This window comes from Struthio camelus, chromosome 17, assembly GCF_040807025.1.
Source record: "Struthio camelus isolate bStrCam1 chromosome 17, bStrCam1.hap1, whole genome shotgun sequence".
Taxonomy (NCBI): Eukaryota; Metazoa; Chordata; class Aves; order Struthioniformes; family Struthionidae; genus Struthio; species Struthio camelus.
In genome coordinates this window covers 16,267,908-16,284,855 of record NC_090958.1, presented here as the reverse complement: position 1 = coordinate 16,284,855, position 16,948 = coordinate 16,267,908, and the positions used below count along the sequence as shown (strand labels likewise).

Below are 16,948 nucleotides of genomic sequence, written 5' to 3'. Positions count from 1 at the left end.
TTAAAAGCAGCTCGTTAAAAGAAATAAAAAAAATCTAATTATAGCTGAAATACAGCAGAGAATTAGAATCTACTCTCCACTGTGTAATACTGTACAATTATTAAAGGGCTGGATGCTGCAGCCCGGGATGCGGGCAGAGAGCGCGGGGAACGGCAAACCTGACCTCAGCAGGTACAGCCCGCAATGGCCACCCTCGGGATTTGTGGGAAACAGCAAAGCAAAATAGGTCAAGGTTCTCAGACGTGACCGAAATGGATTCCTTAAAGGTCTGCCACCAAAGCGAGGCCAGGACTGTGACCTTTACAGTCGGAAACCGAGGACGAGCCTTGATGGTTCCACCCTCCGCCTCCCCGCTCCCAGCGGCCGCGTCTGGCTCCCATGCTGCCTGGCGTTAGGCAGCGATCGCGTGCTCCCCAGGATGCTTCATGCGTCCTGCCCACAGGAAGGAGAGGGCGCCCAGCCACGGAGCTCCATTTCTGGAAACTGCTTTCAAAGAGAGTGAGGAAGATCGGAGGGGAATTCAGCCCGGAGATGGAGGGGAAAACCCAGAGCTCCTTAACCCGGCGGGACACAGCCCACAGGGCTGCAGCGCTGCGGGCCACGGCAGCTCCACCTCCATCACCAGGTGGGAGTGTTGTACTCCCAGAAAGCCCTTCAGAGAGCTCTCCGATTCAGGGAGGCTCAGATATAACCGTGAAGAGAAGCTCAGCAGTTTATTTCTTGTTAAGATTCCTGGTACCAGTGCCAGGAATAAATGCATAAAGATTATCCTTCCTTGTCAGAAAGAGGGGGAGAAGGAACTCAATGAGAGATTTAAGCGCATATGGCACATGAATGAAGCGGGCGATGGCGGATCAAAGCAGCCTTCTGCCAGGGGTGCACAGGATTTTGGGAAAGTTTCTCAGCTTGCTGAGGACTTTGCTTTTGCAACCCCTCCTGCCAGCAAAGCCCAGGCAGAGCCGCCTTTGCCATTTTTGGAACAATCAGAGAGACAGAGAGAGAGAGAGGGAGAGGTTTTTTTGGTTTTTTTTTTTTGCACAGCCTTTCCATACAAACGTATTTAATCACCCTGAGAAGGCCTCCCAAAGACAGAGGGGAAAAGCATTAGGATATTACGGCTGCGTACAATTTCTCCCCTGCTCCACTGCTCGTTCCAGGAGGAGCAGTATCTGTTTCAGGCTGATTGTTTTCCCTCGCTCACGCTTCTCCCGCGCTGATGGCTCAGATGCACAGATGGACAAAACATTCTCCGAGCCTTTCAGACAGGAACTCCCCCCGCGGACACTTCCTCTCGTGCGTAACCGCACTGGCCCAGATGTGAGAACTTTTTTGGAGGAACAGGTCAGGGAAGGAGAGGAGGAATCTTGTCGGAGGGGAAGGGAGGCCACAGCACGTGAGGGATCTGGAGTGGTATTTGGGATCTGGAATTTGTTAGCAATTGATGTCGCTATCAAAAATGAAAAAAAAAAAAAAAAGAGGAGGGGACGGGATGATTTAACTGCCAACAATCACCTTCACCTTCTTCCAAGTAATCGGAGCATTTTTGTGGGGAGGAAGAATCATGAAATTTGTTCAGAAGAAAACAAACCAACCAAACAGCCAACAAGAAAAGAACCATTTCCTAATGGAAGGACAGCTTGATTTTAATGGCACCGAGCATATGCTGCCCCTGTTAACTCCAATGGCTGGTCTTCATCAGCTCTGTAAAAAATCAGCTCAGCTATCGATATTCTTGGCTACCATGAGCTGAACCCTTTGCCCCTGAGCCAGGCACACGCACCCCTCTCTGGAAGTGCCTCTCCTCACCTGAAATGAGAAACAACCAGTTTTTGTACTTCCCTCTTCAAATGTGAGTTGAAAATATGGACCACTGTCCTCTGTGAAAGGAGTGGGATCGCCAGGTGTGAGAGGATACCAGCACTTCGTCTGTGGTTCTTAGGGAGGGAGAGGGGAAGGGAGCTTTGCCCAGTTACCCCCACCAGAAGAGGAGGCTCCTCTGTGGTTTCTATTGCTCCAGATGTTCCTGCTGCCCCCCCCACCCCCCGCAAAGGCATACAGCACTGCTTCCTTCCATCTAGCATCACAGCTGTTTCTCAACTCTCTTGGCTCCCTTTCACTAAGCACTCTGATACCTCTGGGGATAAAAAGCAACACAAAAGAGGTCCTTCATATTAATTAAACCATATAGTTTGAAAATAAAACTGCTTTGTCTTGCAGGAAAGAATGAGCATAGCATCTGCAAAGCAAAAATGTAAATCCAAAAATGAAAGGAGATTTGGGATACTCTTGCATTCAAAAAGATACTAGGGAGCCAGCCACAGGACAGGAGCTGAGTTATAGGTATGGGGTTTGTGTGTCTGGGAAATGCAAGAAGCTTCAAGCTACCTCACTGAACTTATTTTTCTCTTCCTGCTCCACTTTTGCAGATGGGGAGGAAGGTCAACCGCATGCTTGTCCTCTAGGAGCACCGGCTTAGTCCTGATTTCGCAGGCAGAATGACAGCCCAGTTACACAGCTCCATTCATAAATTCCAGACACGTGTGCCTCCGGAGAGACCACCGTTCCCCTCCCGGGCAGGCTGGGATTAGCAGCCATCAGGGAGAGTTTAGAAACTTGCCCCAAGCACAGGAAAAAAGAACCGGTAAGACAGAGACAGACAGAAGTGATTTCCTTTAGGCAGCGAAAGCCCTTAAGAAAAAACCCATAGACTGCCCCCAAGGTTTTGTCATACTAATCTCTTAATGGGTTTATGGTAATTGCATACATAGCAACAGTAAGGCGGGCAATTTGTCTGCTGGGCAGTTGCTTTTGTGCAGGGGTAAAGCACTATCAAGCAGATCAGACCCATATCTCTGTTTAGCCACATTTCTGACTGCAGGAGTTTTACTGGGCATTGCTCAGGGCTGCAGAGCCGCAAAGGCCCTGAGATGGGGCCGATGCACAGGAAGGTTCAGGCGCACAGAGCCACAGGCACACAGCAGCAACGTTTCAAACAGCCCAATGCTACAAGAGTGGCTGCAATAGCACTGGGGAAAGACAATTGCTGGAAAGGAACAAGGAAAGATGTTGGGATAATGCTGTGCTGTATAGAGGACCCAGGCAACCCCGATTGTGTTTCCAGCTCTGCATGACCATGGGCAATCACTGAGGACAGGTTTTTTCTTCTCCCTTTTTAGGTATTCTGACATACCAGAGAACGCATATGCAAGGTTTCCAAAATTCCCTCAACCTGCAACCAGCAGCCAGGGCCTGTTGGCAGAGCAGCAGCTTGCCCTCACCACAACAGGGAGCACAGGCGCAGGCTGTCACTGGCAGCACCAGGCACTGCCATTTCCCCTCTGGGGACATGCAAGGGCAAGGACTGGGCGTCAGTCAGCATGCAGCAGTGAGGACGCGTGCTCCCCTCCAGAGCTTGCCCTCTTACCTGCTTCTTCTTCAGCTTGGAGATCTGCTGTTCCACCATGGTGATCTCGCGGTCCACGCGATCCATGTTCTGAATGAGTTCCTCCTTCGAGAGCCGGGCTGGCAGCAGGTCCAGCTCGGAGTCGGGGTGAGCAGGGCTGACTGGAGACACGGGCTCCAGTTTGCCAGGCAGGCCGCGGTCCTGGGGAGCACAAAAAAGCACATCAGCTCTTTCCCAGGAGACTGTGGATCCTCCTCTCATCCTCCCACAGGAGCTGCCACCGCTCCCTGGCCTGCTCCCAGACCGCTAACACACACACATGCACGCACACCTCACAAAACCTGCTAGGCTCAGCAGTACCAGCTGCCAAATCACACCACTGCCGTGCACTGCAACCTTCAGCATCTCCACAGAGAGCACCAGCTTAGTCTCCCGGGGGCACAACAGCAGCTTCTCCTCCTGCCAAAGCCTCTCAGAGGCTCCTACCACCTTTGGAGCGAGCCGCATCCCTACAGGACCAATAAACCCATCAACAGCCGGGGCCGACCTTGCGGCCACACCATCCCTCCGCATCTCAGCGGCCAGCTCAAAGCTGCCTCTTCCCGTGAAAAATGAAGTAGTCACAGACTTGCTGCCCTCAGACACAAACATACCATGCTGGAGAGAAGAGCAGAGTTAATGCGCATGCAACGGGAACGGGCTATGAGGTCCTCCTCCAGGGAGGAGGGAGGAATCCCACCTCCTGCAGGGTCTCCTCCATCTCTTGTTCTGTGTGGAGCTCAGAGCAACAGATGCCCAACACCTCCTCTCGGAAGAGGGAGAGCATGGGGCTAGACAAGGTCAGATTAGATTAAAAATAAACTGAACTGACAATAAACAGCTTTTTGCAAATTCCAGGTAAAGAAGCTCTCAGTTCAGCAAGACCCTTCAAATCAGAGGCCAGCTGGATCAGCGCAACCTCTGCAACCGTCACTGAGAACAACTTTAATTACCACGAGCTGGGGACAGAGGGAAAACACACGCAAACATTCAACCCCTTTGATTTCTCTAGCAAAGCACTAATTTTGCTAATATCAACAAGCCACCCTCTCACGAGCATCCGGGAACAACAGCGCCTCACCGGCACCCCACCTTTCACCTCTCAAAGCCTTCGGGAGCCCATCGCCCGGAAACGCGAGCCTCGTGCACCGAAAGGAGGGTGCCCGTGGGATGACACGGTTTGATAGCAACAGGCGGCGCAAAGGGAGGTGAACATCACCTCCTTCTGCCTCCACAGGGAACTGCTGGCACAGGGGACTCGGCGCAGCTATTAGCGCGGGCGGTCGGTGCACGCAGCGGAGCAGAAAACGCGAAGCAGCCAGGAAAGCTTCAGCAGCAAGAAGCGATCTGTCTGAGCCAGAGGGACTGGTACAGATACTTCTGCTTTCACGGTCGCCGAGGGATGTGCAACGACGGGCCTGGATTCGGCGTTAGGCAAAACAAAGCCCAACTTCCCCAAACGCCAGGCCGGGCAGGGCTGCCGGGGCCACGCGGGTGCAAAGGCCGGCCCCGGCCTGACCCCGCTCCGCGGCGAGGTGCGGGGCGACCGTGGCACGCCAACCGCCTGCCCTGACCTGAGACGCTCCACGCTGATCTGGCAGCAACCCAACCTCTTAATTAAAAGTTTATCTATTCATTTGCTTGGTGAGGGGATGGATGTCTTTTCCCGGAGGGGGCACGAAGCGGGGAAGAGGAGCCGCGGCTGGGTTTGTAACCTTAAACCGCTGCCAAACTCGGCAGCGAACACCCTGCAGCTGCTCTGGAGGGGAGGGGAAGCGGGGGGACAAAAAAGTAAACAAGTGAAGAAGTTCACACAACTTTGCTACCTTAATTACAGCTGCCCCGCGTCTGGGGACAAAGGCGACATTGTTCTGCTGCTCGCCCGGCCCTCTGCTCTGACTCACTGGGGCTGGAGGGCGGCCAGCCCCGCCGTCCGTCCGTCGCGTCCCGCGCCAGGTGGGCTATTCACGGCCCCGCTGCCGGCCGCGGAGGCGGCGCGACGGGCACCAACACGGCCGAGCCCCGCCGCCCTCCAAGGCCCGTCGCTCCGGGCAGCCGCGCTGTTACTCGCGCCAAGGGTTTGTGGCGATGGAGCGGATGCCACCTCCGCACCGCTCGAGTTCAGCATCTCATTAGCATCTGCTCGGCGGGAAGGAGAGTGGCCGGGACAGCCTCCACCCCTGCTTTGGGAGAGGATGGGACACAGCGAGATCACACTCAGTGAAGGCTGCGCCCGTGGCTTTGGCCTGGGGAGACCGGGCCTCAAGCGCGGCTCCCTGCCACGGTGAGCGGTGCTGTCGTGAGCTCTGCACCATTCCCCCCTAAGAGATGGGCAACCCTACTCATGTCAAAGCTAGAACAAGAGGCAGCAAGAGCGGCAAATTCTCAACAAAGTGGCTGTGCCCTAGTCTGCTGGGACCTAGGGCGCTATTATCCTGCACTAGCGCCTCTTTCCTCTTCCTCTCACCTACTAAACGCTGTTTGAAATAGAGGAGACATCAAGCCAGCCAGTGAGGAACCAGAGCTTGGAGAGTGTCCAGATGCATCAAGACCCTTCACACTGTTGCCATCAAGTGAGAGAAAGCAAAGGAGCAACCCGAGATCTTTCCTCACTCTCCAAGGGGCTCATCCAGCCATGAGAGCGGGGAAGCACTGGGACAGTAACCTGGTTGTTTCCAGCATCCATTCAGAAGGGAAACCAGAATATCAAAGCTTTCTAGAGACTCCTGAAGAGCAGATCCTGTTTTGTTAGACTTCTCCGGCATAAAATACCAAAGAGTCAACCAGGTGCAGGGCCCAGGCTTTGTGTTCTCCACAACACCAAGATGAAGTTCAATGCCTTTTCCAAAGAGATGTTTTTTTTAAAGACGAAAGGAGCAGGACAACCACAAGAAGCAAAATATAAACTAGGTGCCTATAAAATCTAGTTCAGATTAAGGAAGAGGAAGAGAAAGTAACAGTGGTTTGTAGGAGGACACATTTTTCTAAAGGAAAGAAAGCCATCTTCTGCCAAAAGTGCAGGAGAGAAAGAGAAAGATTTCTCACTGTAGATGGGAAACAAAGACACAATTTCATGTCTCCCCACATGCAAGATAGGGCATCTTTAAACTTCTGCTTGGCATAAAACCCTTTGGAAACTCTGTTTCTGATAATATTTTTACCTTTTTACTTTGCAGAATCTGAAATAAAATAGCAATAAAGCTGAGTAAGGGGAACGGCTGCGAATTACAGCCTCTAAAAACCATCCTCATCTTGTATTATGAGACGATTATAGCAATAGAGAGAGGCAATGTCCCTAGACCTCAAATAACAGGTCACTGTCATTTCACAAGCATCCCTCTAGATAAAGAAAATGACAAGCACAAAGAGGGAGAAAAAACAAAATCAAAGGCAAAAAAATCTTGCCCATGCAATGCTGAGGTCCAGAAAGCAGAGCTCCTGGATTTATACAAGGCACAAAGAAATCCTTCTTATAAATCACAAAAACCTGGTCAGTTTGAAAAGACGTTTACAAGGACCAGATTCCACTCAAATGGTGGACTTTGAAAACTGGGCAAGTCTCAGCAAGCCACCAGTTTTTCATCCACGCTCCAGCCATGGCTGTCCTCCTGGGAAGAGCATTTGTCTGCCTCCCAGAGCAAATTGGGGCAGCAGATTACAAATGAAACATATGGCTTTTGGGATGAACCAGTTGAGTTGCAAGGACTGCACTGTGTAAGGCTAGAGGCCAAGCCACGAGGAGCACCAAGAAGCCCCAGGACTGTCAGTAGACAATTCTTCCCAGCCTCTGGCAGCATTCATTGCTGAGCCCATGGGGCACCAGCCCTCACGGGGTATGGTGCATGCTGCAGGTCCACTGCATCACTGTGCAACGAGTCTCCCAGCAGCACCAAGAAAGGAGGTTTACATAAACCAAAAAAGAGAAGAGCCCACCAAGCCCGTGGTAGAGATGCACTGAGGGACATGGTGCCTCTCTTTAAGACTGCAGAGCCCGTGGTGGCAGGAGGAAAGACTGGGAAACCCAAACTCACCTTGGAGCAGCAGGCTCATGTAAAACCAGAACCCATCGCCATCAGCCTCCCTGCTGCGACAGCACAGCCCTGGGCACGTGCTCGGAGCATGCTCCAGCTGCCAGGGAGCCACTGGCTCAGCATCTGCTCAGAGAAATCCATCAGGACAGAGCTTTCTGGACCAAAACTCTAACAGTGTGTGCTGCACCCTCGCAGCACAAATGCTGCGCCCAGGAAAGGAAGCCAGATCCTGCTAGGAAGAGGTAAAGATTATTTTTGCCTTCAATTTCGATTTTTGTCCGTCTTTCTGCTTGGAAGGCCTTGGGGTGGGAGGGGGAATACTAATGTATATAGATGTTTTTATTTCAGCTGGTGCTGCTGGTGATCTGTTTCCTAGCACTCCAAAGCAGCCATTCAAAATATACTCCAGTTAATGGCAGTGGTTCACATGGTCTCATATCCAGGTTCTGAACAAGTGCAGTGTGAAACGTAAAATTCTTCTTATTAACGTCAAGTCACAGACTTTGAAACCAGCACGAAGCCCGGAGAGTTAGAATAAATCTGCTGGAGGGAAGAAAACAATTACTGCATTACTCAAGTTGATATTTTCTCAGTAATTATACTGTTTCCATGTGATTTGTTTTTATACATGGCTAACAGCTACTGTAGTTCCTGTTTATCCCTGGCCTTCTTATTATGTGACTTGTATAACAAGGGTGGACGAGTTGGAGGAAGAAACTGCATAAGCCTTCCTGCAGAAAGGAGAGATGCTGGCGTTAAAGAAAACAATTACTACTAAGGAGACTGTCAAAGAGCAAGGCCAGACTTCAGAGTTTTTGTTTGTTTGTCTGTTTGTTTTCTCTCTTCTACATACTTTTATTCCTAACTTTAATGCGGTCGGGCAAGACTGGTCCATGATGTTAGGCAGTGGCTTAAAAGACATGTGCAGCTGATTTGGGGGGGGGGGGGGGGGGGAGCTTAAAATCAGGAATCAAACCAAAACCCATCTCCAAAAATAACTGTTCTCTCTTCTGTCAGACACATCAGCTTCACTGTTCTCGGCAGCAAAACCGGCCTGTCTCATCGAGGCCCGACGGCCTCTGCCTCCTGATGACCTGGAACAGAAAAGCACCAAAGAACAGGCACAACCACATGCAGAGCAAGTCCCAGCCTTCGGACACACCTGCGCCTGCTTCCGCGAGAGAGGAAAGACCGAGGCATCTCCGGCCCCCGGCCCAGCCACATGGGAACCTGCCCCAGGCCACCGTGTTGTCCTCATTTGGTTGTCATTGACCCATCTCCAGCTGCTCCCAAGGAGCTAACTGGAGTTGGTGGGCTACAAAACACTCTAGGGCAAGGAGAGCATCCCTGCCACGCGCACACGCTGCCCCTACGGCGCTCCGAGCCGGCGGCCCGGCTGCGCACGGCAGCTCCACCTCAGCGAGGACAGGCCCCCTTCCTCGGGGGCACCGCAGCCCCCCTCGCGGACAGCGAGCAGCTGCAGTGCCCTGTCACTGCAGACCGTGTTTTGGCCTTTCCGATCCCCTGGCAGCACAGCTACCTCTTCAAAACTGCCCCGACAGAGCCTCAAAGCCTCCCAAACCCTAGCGAGTGCCTGCACAGCGCTCGCATGCACTGAGCAGAGACGCGTGCTTGGACCTGCCTTTAGGACCTGCAGTGCAGCACTGCAGCGTTTGCCCTACGCATCTTCTTAGGCAAGTCCTGGTGTCTCCGGGCCTTCCTAAAAGAGATCATTGCCAACGTTCCCACCAGCCCAGGACGGAGGTCTAGGGACGCCTCAATCACTGCTTTCACTCTGTTCTCTCTCTAGTTGCTGCAGGGCAGCAGCACCGTGTCGGAGTCTGGGGAGGGGACTGTCTTTAAGAGACACGTTATCTCCAGTTCCTGCCCGTTTGCCCATCTTTCATCCCCACAGGCTGCAGAAGATTTCCAAAAGAGGCAGGATGGGTCATTACTGCACCAAAGACATGCTCAAGTTAATTGCCCCCAACACCGAAGGATGGATGGGCTTGCGATAAGGCAGATCACCGAAGGGCGCCCGGCTGGAAAGGGTACTGCAGACGGGCTGGGCCCTGCAGCGCCAAGCCACCGCACGCAGCCAAACTCCAGCGACTAGTAAAACTCCCCAAGCGCTGTCAGGGCAAAGCTGCACATTTGTCCTCCCCGTGCGCTTCCAAGAACGTGTGGCTTGAGAAGCATTGCACAATTCGGCAGAATTAGAGCAGTTCCTGAAACCAGGGGGAAATCGCGTGGCAATTTCAGTGGAAGGGCAGAAAGGGGAACGAGGGCTTTCCTTAAGCCTCCGTACCATTCTCGGGATGAAAATCAAGCAGACGCGACGCTGAAGATCAGCAGGAGCGCCAGCACCCTCCCCCTCCCATCCACTGGGTTTTAAGGCAAAAACAAGCGTATAAAAATCTTAACAAAGAGGCCAAGTAAATAAAGTCCAATGGAAACTTTTTTTTTTTTTTTTTTTTTGGAAAAGACTCAAATAAACATTCCTTCTGGCATATCAGCAATGCAAACATGACAGCACTGCACTAATGCTGGCGGGGGGGCAGGGGGGAATCAAAGGGGCTGAAAACTAAGGTCTCGTTTCCCAGGAGAGAAGTGCAAGAACAAAGTCAGAGAGCCTGAACAGTGAAAAAGTACACTGCGTTATTACAATCCTTTTGTCTGCAACCATCTGCTGCGCTAATGGCTCTTTCAGCAACCCAATCTTCTAAATGCAGTTTTAATTCTCAAATACTTCTGCCCTTCGGCTCGCCTGCGTCCCTGCAACCACTCAAAAAGCTGTCGAAGGGGGATGAAGATGCGCACGCTGCTGCAAGCGGCTCAATTCCTGGGAGGGCTCACGGCGCCGCTTGCCAAAAGTCATCGGCGGCGAAGGGCGCAGGAGCGGCTCCAAGGCCCCGCGGCCAGCGCCGCCAGCCCGGCCTGCCGCCGAGAGGGGACGTCCCCGCCGGAGGCGAAGGGCATTCAAAGCAGCAAGCTGTGGCCGCGAGCGATGCCCGTAATGACGGCCAGCCCGCGGAGCGCCGCAAACACCGACGCTGCCGAGCAAACCTAAAGAGAGCGGCTGAGCAGGGCCGAGGCGCGGGACCCCAGGGCGGCCCGTGCCCTCCCTCGTTCCCACGCACAACGGCATGCGCAGGCAGAGGCAGAGCAGATAACCAAAAAAAGAATCACTTTCGCTGGACGCAGACTAGTGCGTGCTCTCATGGGAATCCACCAAGCCGGAGACTTAGGAGCTGTCTGAAGACGGAGCTGACTTTTTTTTTTTTTTTTTTTTTAAAAAAAACCAACTATGCGACTTTATGAGAAGGCCTACGAAATTCCATTCCCCTGTAACCCAGCCGAATTCCGCAGAGCCAGGGCAGAAAATATCCCAACAATTTTGCAGCTTGCACGAAAGTAGGTCAAAAAACTTCCCCAATGTTTCGACAGCTTGAAGCAATTTAATTGCAAAACCAGTAACAAATGCTGACCCTCCTTCCCCACCCCCACCAGCGGATTTATGAGGGTGGTAAAACCTTTGCAGTTAGCGTTACGGTTAAATGCACTAACCAAAGCATAGTATCTGCTCTTGCAAAACTTGCTTGTGCTCAAAGAAGTCATTCCATGCTTACACCTAACAGATGCTGCCTCTGGACCTTAAGATTGCGGGATATTACAGAAGCAGCAGCAAACACAGCTTATATGCTGAAAAGTAGCTTAGGATAACGGGCCAAATCTGGAAAACCTTACTCAGACAAACTCCCACCGAAGCCTAAGGCATTATACTGACAAATGGATGTTGTGCCTTTCATTGCCTTCTTGCATTTCCCCATTACCGGCTAATAATTGCATTGAACTCGTACATTCCCTGCTGACTTCACAGGAGTGATGAATTCTCACCTACCCATCTACTCATTATAAACAGGAGCTAATAGCTCCACCTCTCATTAAATATTGCCCAACACGTCCTAGTCTAACACTGGATTTTCAGCTGATTCTAAATTTGCTAAAACTTTAACTGTCTGAACTGAAATTTTCCATGCTGAATATTTGCTTCAAGCAATTTTTTTTTTTAATCGTAAATTTAAGCCAAAACAACTTGGCTGTTTCGAAGAACAAGTCTTAAAAAACAAGCCTTACTGCAATGCTAAGAAAAATTCTGGAAACCTTTACTTTGAGCATCCTCCGCAGCCCACAGCTATAGAGCGGAGTCAATACATCTGGCAGAGCGCTCTGTGCCAGTGCTGGGCCTTTCACTAACTCTGAAAATCTGCTCAAATCAAATAAATAAATAAATAAATGTATGTCACAGTGATGCCCGTCTAGGGAAAACGATTTAGAAGCGAAGGCTGCGCCCTGTTTGATCCTCGCTGCTCGGCCAGCTCCCCATCTGTCGAAGGGAGATCAGAGCCCTCCTTCCCGCGCCCCCGGCCTCGCCAGCGGGCTGGAGAAGACATTATTGGCACGCGTGGAGCGCTCGAGTCCAACAGCAACAAGTGCCATAAAAGAGCTGTGAAGAAATGCAGGACTCAGGGTTTGAGCAGTAAATAGAGGCTGAGACCACCCACCAAACAATAAGGATAAAGCACAATAGCAACATACCTGCTCACTTGGAGCGAAAGGCCAGCCCGTGCGCTCAGCAGAGGGGGGAAAGAAGCCCAGGGTCATATAGAGCAAAGACTGCGGTTACCACGCTTTCAGTAAATAAAGGGGGGGGGGGGGACAAATTAAGGTTGTCAGCATAAGTAGCAAGCTCTTCAACTCTTCCATTTGCAACTTTAATGTTCTTTCAATAACACGTGCCCTGCAGCTACCCGGGGCACCGCTTCCCCTCTGCTGAAGGTGCACCGAATGCACCATTTCAAAGCGCATCCTTGTCTTTGCAACAGCCCTAAATCCTGATCTCCCCTTTGCAAAGCCAAAACCACTCGTTTCACGAGCAGCGCTTCTGCCCCTGATGCAGTGGTCAGTTAGGGCAGCGCTTTCTAACCCCCCTCCGCAAGCCACTGCAGAGCACGCGCGCGGGCCGATGGCCACAGGAGCCCTTCGCGTCTTTGGGAAGCGCTGGCTTAAAATGGTTTAAAGTGACCACAAAATTACAGCGTTAGGGGAGGCAAAGATTTGCATGAAAAAGGGCCCAGACACGTCACCGATTCGTCTTAACAGCAGGTCAAACTCCTGCACCAGGATATCGCAAACCAGGACCCGAGCGATAAATGCATCCCTGGGGCTCACAGAGGCCCTGAACTCACCATCAAAACGCCGCGGCTTGGGAGCCGCGCGAACAAAAGCACTCGGGAAACGCGCGTTTGGTTGGACGTCTCTTAAAAAGGAGCGATCCGTGAAAAACGTCTCCAATTACATTTAGCATGAATCCAGGGAGACAAATGTTTAATTACCCGCTTTGGAAGCCGGCCAGGGCAGGCGGGTTAGCACCCCGCGGCGCCCCGGCTCACGGGCGCTGGCTGGGGCGGGACGGGATGGCTACCAGCGGCCCGGCTCCCCGGAGGCGGCGGATGAGCGCGAGCTGACGTCCAGAAGCACACGCAGGGATTTGGAAGGTAATCGGAGACCTCATGGGCGAGCCATCCGTTCGTTCCTCCCAGCACGGGAACACGCAGTCCTGTTTTCTAAGAAACCACCACCCGGCGCACTGACCCCTCTCGCTCCCTTTGCGCGCGTTTCTAGGCACAGTTGGCACAACCAGAAAGCCCTCATGCAAAACGCACCGTCAGCTCAAGGCAGATCCTTGCAGCCGTCAACACAGCAAGGCCAGGCAGCCGCTCGGGGTTCCTTAACATGTCACTTACCATTTGAAAGCCCCTTATTCCCAAGGCAGGCTTCCCTCCGCCCTTCCTAAAGCTGCTCAGTTTTGCACTTAAGGCCTAGCTACAGCACTGCTGACTTACCAGCTTGTCTACAAAAAAAATGCCAGCAGTAGCTGGAAGAATACACGAGGCTTTATTGAGAGGTTAAGAAAAAAAGTCAGCCAGCGGAGAGCTGTCTCAAGGCTTTGTGCTGGGGCTCGCATGCAAAGCCCGCCATCGCCAGGCTCCAAACCACGCTTGCTTTCTTTGGAACTGGCCGACTCCTGGCAGCTCTCGTAGGAATCTCTGAACAATCGTCACAGGCTTCCACAGAAATGTGGGACGCGGTCCCACACGCCCGCCACCCCCCCAGCCCTCGTGTTTTTCCCAGCGTCTCTTAGTGAGGGAGTTTCTTTAAGCAAACCCATAACAAACTAGGCAGCGGGGGGAAAACGCAGTTCGGTCTGGAGGACTCCCTTGCACAAGGCGGTGCGGGAAGTCGAGTCCATCTCCAAGCCTCCCCGAGCGGCTCCAGGAGGCAAGTTGCCCGGAATCAAACTGAACAAACCACAGAGGACTAACGCAGTTAACACATCCCAGTGGCCCACATCTCGGAGCGGGGTAGAGCGGGAAAAACCAGGGAAAGAAGCACTTCCAGCCATCGCTGGTTGAGACACCCCTCGCCTTGAATTATGGAGGATTTGGATGCCTAACTCCCTACGTGCCTCTGAAAATGTGGGCCTCCCCCCATTTTACTTTGCTTTTGCAACACCCCCCTTCCTCTTTCAATTGCCACATGCAGCAAAACAATATCCCAGTCTTTCTAGCGCACCAACCAGGCCAGAACACAGCCTCACGGCGCCCGTTAACCACAGCAGGCACATTCCCTCCCGTCAAGCATTTGAGAATGCTAGAGCAGTCCCCCAGGAACCTGTCATGCCCTCAAGGTGCTCAAGCAACTAAGAAACACCTCAAACCACATAAGCCAAGCTTACAGAGTAGGCTAAGGCCTTTAATAAGAGGCCACTGCAGAAAAAATTCTCTCCTTTTACTGTACTAACGCACAACCCTCAACTCACCGAGTGTCCTTATACAAGTGCAACAGCGCTTATATTAGCACGCTTTACTCTCAGAGAAGGGTCAAGCATCTGCATCCACTTACATCTGTCCTCCACTAAGCATTGCATTAAAAAAATATTTCATCCAACTGGCATAGTTACACCAGCCAAAAAGTTGGCAGGCAACTAGTCAGCATGGTTACAGTAATGCAATGTCATGTGTTGCAAATACTGGGCCAGATCCTGAGCCGGGCTCAGCACCTCCCACACTCCCTGCTTTCCAAAGAAGCAAGGACATGTCAGCCCCTGCTCAGCCGTTAAGGATGGCCTTTATGAGCAGTTTAACACTCCGGAGCTTGAAGATGCCCTGCAAGTCCCATGCGGCTCTCCTTCCCCTTGCGGAAGCATTGCCACCTGTGCTAGCAGGACAATCGAGAGGGCACTTGCCACTTGCTCCCGCGAAGGCCAGGCATGCCGAGGGAAGGTGACGGGGGGAGACTCTGGCAAGGCTTTGCAGCCACCAGTGGCTGAGCCCACCCCACCGGCGAGCGGGGCCTGCCTCGCAGTGCAGGAAGCTCCAGTTAATTCAAAGGGTGACACCAGGTGCATCCTCCAGCACACGGACAAGAACAGGGGAGGGAAAATCCACTAGGCCAGCTTCTAAAAAAACTCACTTATTTAAAAATAAAAAATTGAGGGGAAATGAAAAGACAAAAGCCCTTCTCAGCCTGGTGTTATCAAGCAGAGGAAATGAGACTTCTAAAGCTCCCATTCAGAAAGGAGCTGGGGGGGAGAGAAATCCCACTCCAGACGCACTTGAGTGAACAGCTTTTGAAATGGAAATGTCGCTCTTCAGAAACATTTAAATTTCTTCCTATTTACAGGGAGGAGGAAAGACACAGAAGAGAGAGTAGGGACTCCTCAGCCATGCAAATTCAAACACTGGTCCATTCACAGCAGCACCCAGACGGCTGTGTCGAGAGGGGATTTGTCAGGGAGTTAATCGGGACCGGCACACAGTATTAATATCGGGAAGTTAGCTTGAAGGGGCATCAGATTTACAGGGAGTGGAAGAGAATGAATTAAGACAGCTCTATTTAATCAGTGCCGCAAATAAGATATACCTAAAGGCTGCCCTGCCTGAGCTCTGTTCCTCCGTTCTCCCCTGCACAACGACAGGGTGCAACAATTGCCCAGACTAGATTTTTTTTCACCCCCCAAATCCAGGAGGCTGAGCTGCCTGCTGAGGAGGAGCTTGATCAATGGAGAAAGGGAACAGAAAGAGGCTCTAGGGCAGTTTTAGCAGTGGCTGAATTGCACTGTGGGACCAACCTGAGTCTCCTCTGACACGCGAGAGGCATTTCACCAAGCCAGGACCACTACCAACTCCCTGAGAGGCGCTGCCAGCGCACAGGGCAAGAATTGGCTGGGTCACAGCACGAACCCCCCTCATTTGTAAGAGCTGCTGTTGAAATTGCGTTGGTTCTTCAGAGGAAAACAGAAGGCATTGCTCCTACACTAATCTACCCAGCTCCTCTTGCCAACTACCTTCCACCGCCTCACTGCTCTGGCATCTTTAGGGTCACTCAATGCATAGGTTCAGTCTAGCCATGCTCTCCAGGAAGTAAAGCAGGACATTGAGTCAGGAGAAACCTTGGATGTATTTCTGCTTCTGCCACGGACCTACCAAGTGGTGCTGGGAAAATCATTTGATTCTCTCTGCACCTCTCATCTGTAAAAACCAGAAATTCTAGGACTGCAAGAAAAGTGGACTTCATGGAAACGCTCCAAAGACTTTTTCCCCCCCAAAACCAGTAAGATCCCAAAGGTTTAATTTTTTAGAGTCCTTATTTCTATTAGAGCATCTCAGTACACACACACGTCTTCTAAGATTCAACACGCACACTGCAAGGTCCAAACACAACAGCCTGGAAACCGATAAGGATCACTAGTGAATTTGACCTGTGAACTTCACCAGTTGAAATAAGCAGCAAAAAAACAAGTAAGTTTCTCATCAGGAATTCAAGCTGATTTCACTTCCATTTAGAGGAAGGAAATCCTCCAGCCTGGAGTCCTGGTGGACAACAAGTTAAGCACGAGCCCGCAATGTGCCCTTGTGGCCAGGAGGGCCAATGGTATCCTGGGGTGCATTAGGCAGAGTGTTGCCAGCAGGTCGAGGGAGGTGATCCTCCCCCTCTCCTCAGCCCCGGGGAGGCCTCCCCTGGAGTACTGTGTCCAATTCTAGGCTCCTCACTACAAGACACACATGGCACTACTGGAGAGAGTCCAGTGGAGGGCTACGAAGATGATGAGGGGACCGGAGCATCTCTCCTCTGAAGAAAGGCTGCGAGAGCTGGGCCTGTTCAGCCTGCAGAAGAGAAGACTGAGAAGCGATCTCATCAATGTGTACAAGTATCTGAAGGGGGAGTGTCAAGAGGATGGGACCAGTCTCTTCTCCGTGGTGCCCAGTGACAGGACGAGAGGCAACGGGCATGAACTGAACCACAGGAAGTTCCATCTGAACCTGAGGAAAACTTCTAGAGGTGGCTGCGCTGGAAAACACGTTAAGTGCAAGACACAAGGTTCGCAGTCACTTAGATGCTTTTGAAAAAG

At 51.9% G+C, this 16,948-nt stretch overlaps 1 protein-coding gene across 37 annotated transcripts in view; it reads right to left on the bottom strand.

The window, feature by feature from the left end:
* The window catches only part of NCOR2 (nuclear receptor corepressor 2), a 291,098-nt gene that overhangs the window by 151,558 nt on the left and 122,592 nt on the right, over window positions 1-16,948 (bottom strand). For 36 of the 37 annotated variants that reach the window (XM_068911834.1, XM_068911856.1, XM_068911855.1 and 33 more), the window contains one exon: window positions 3,425-3,604. In XM_068911834.1, the coding sequence (XP_068767935.1) occupies window positions 3,425-3,604 (180 nt within the window). Of the gene's footprint in view, window positions 1-3,424; window positions 3,605-7,473; window positions 8,017-16,948 lie in introns of those variants that run through there. The other variant, XM_068911851.1, reaches the window with a different exon arrangement.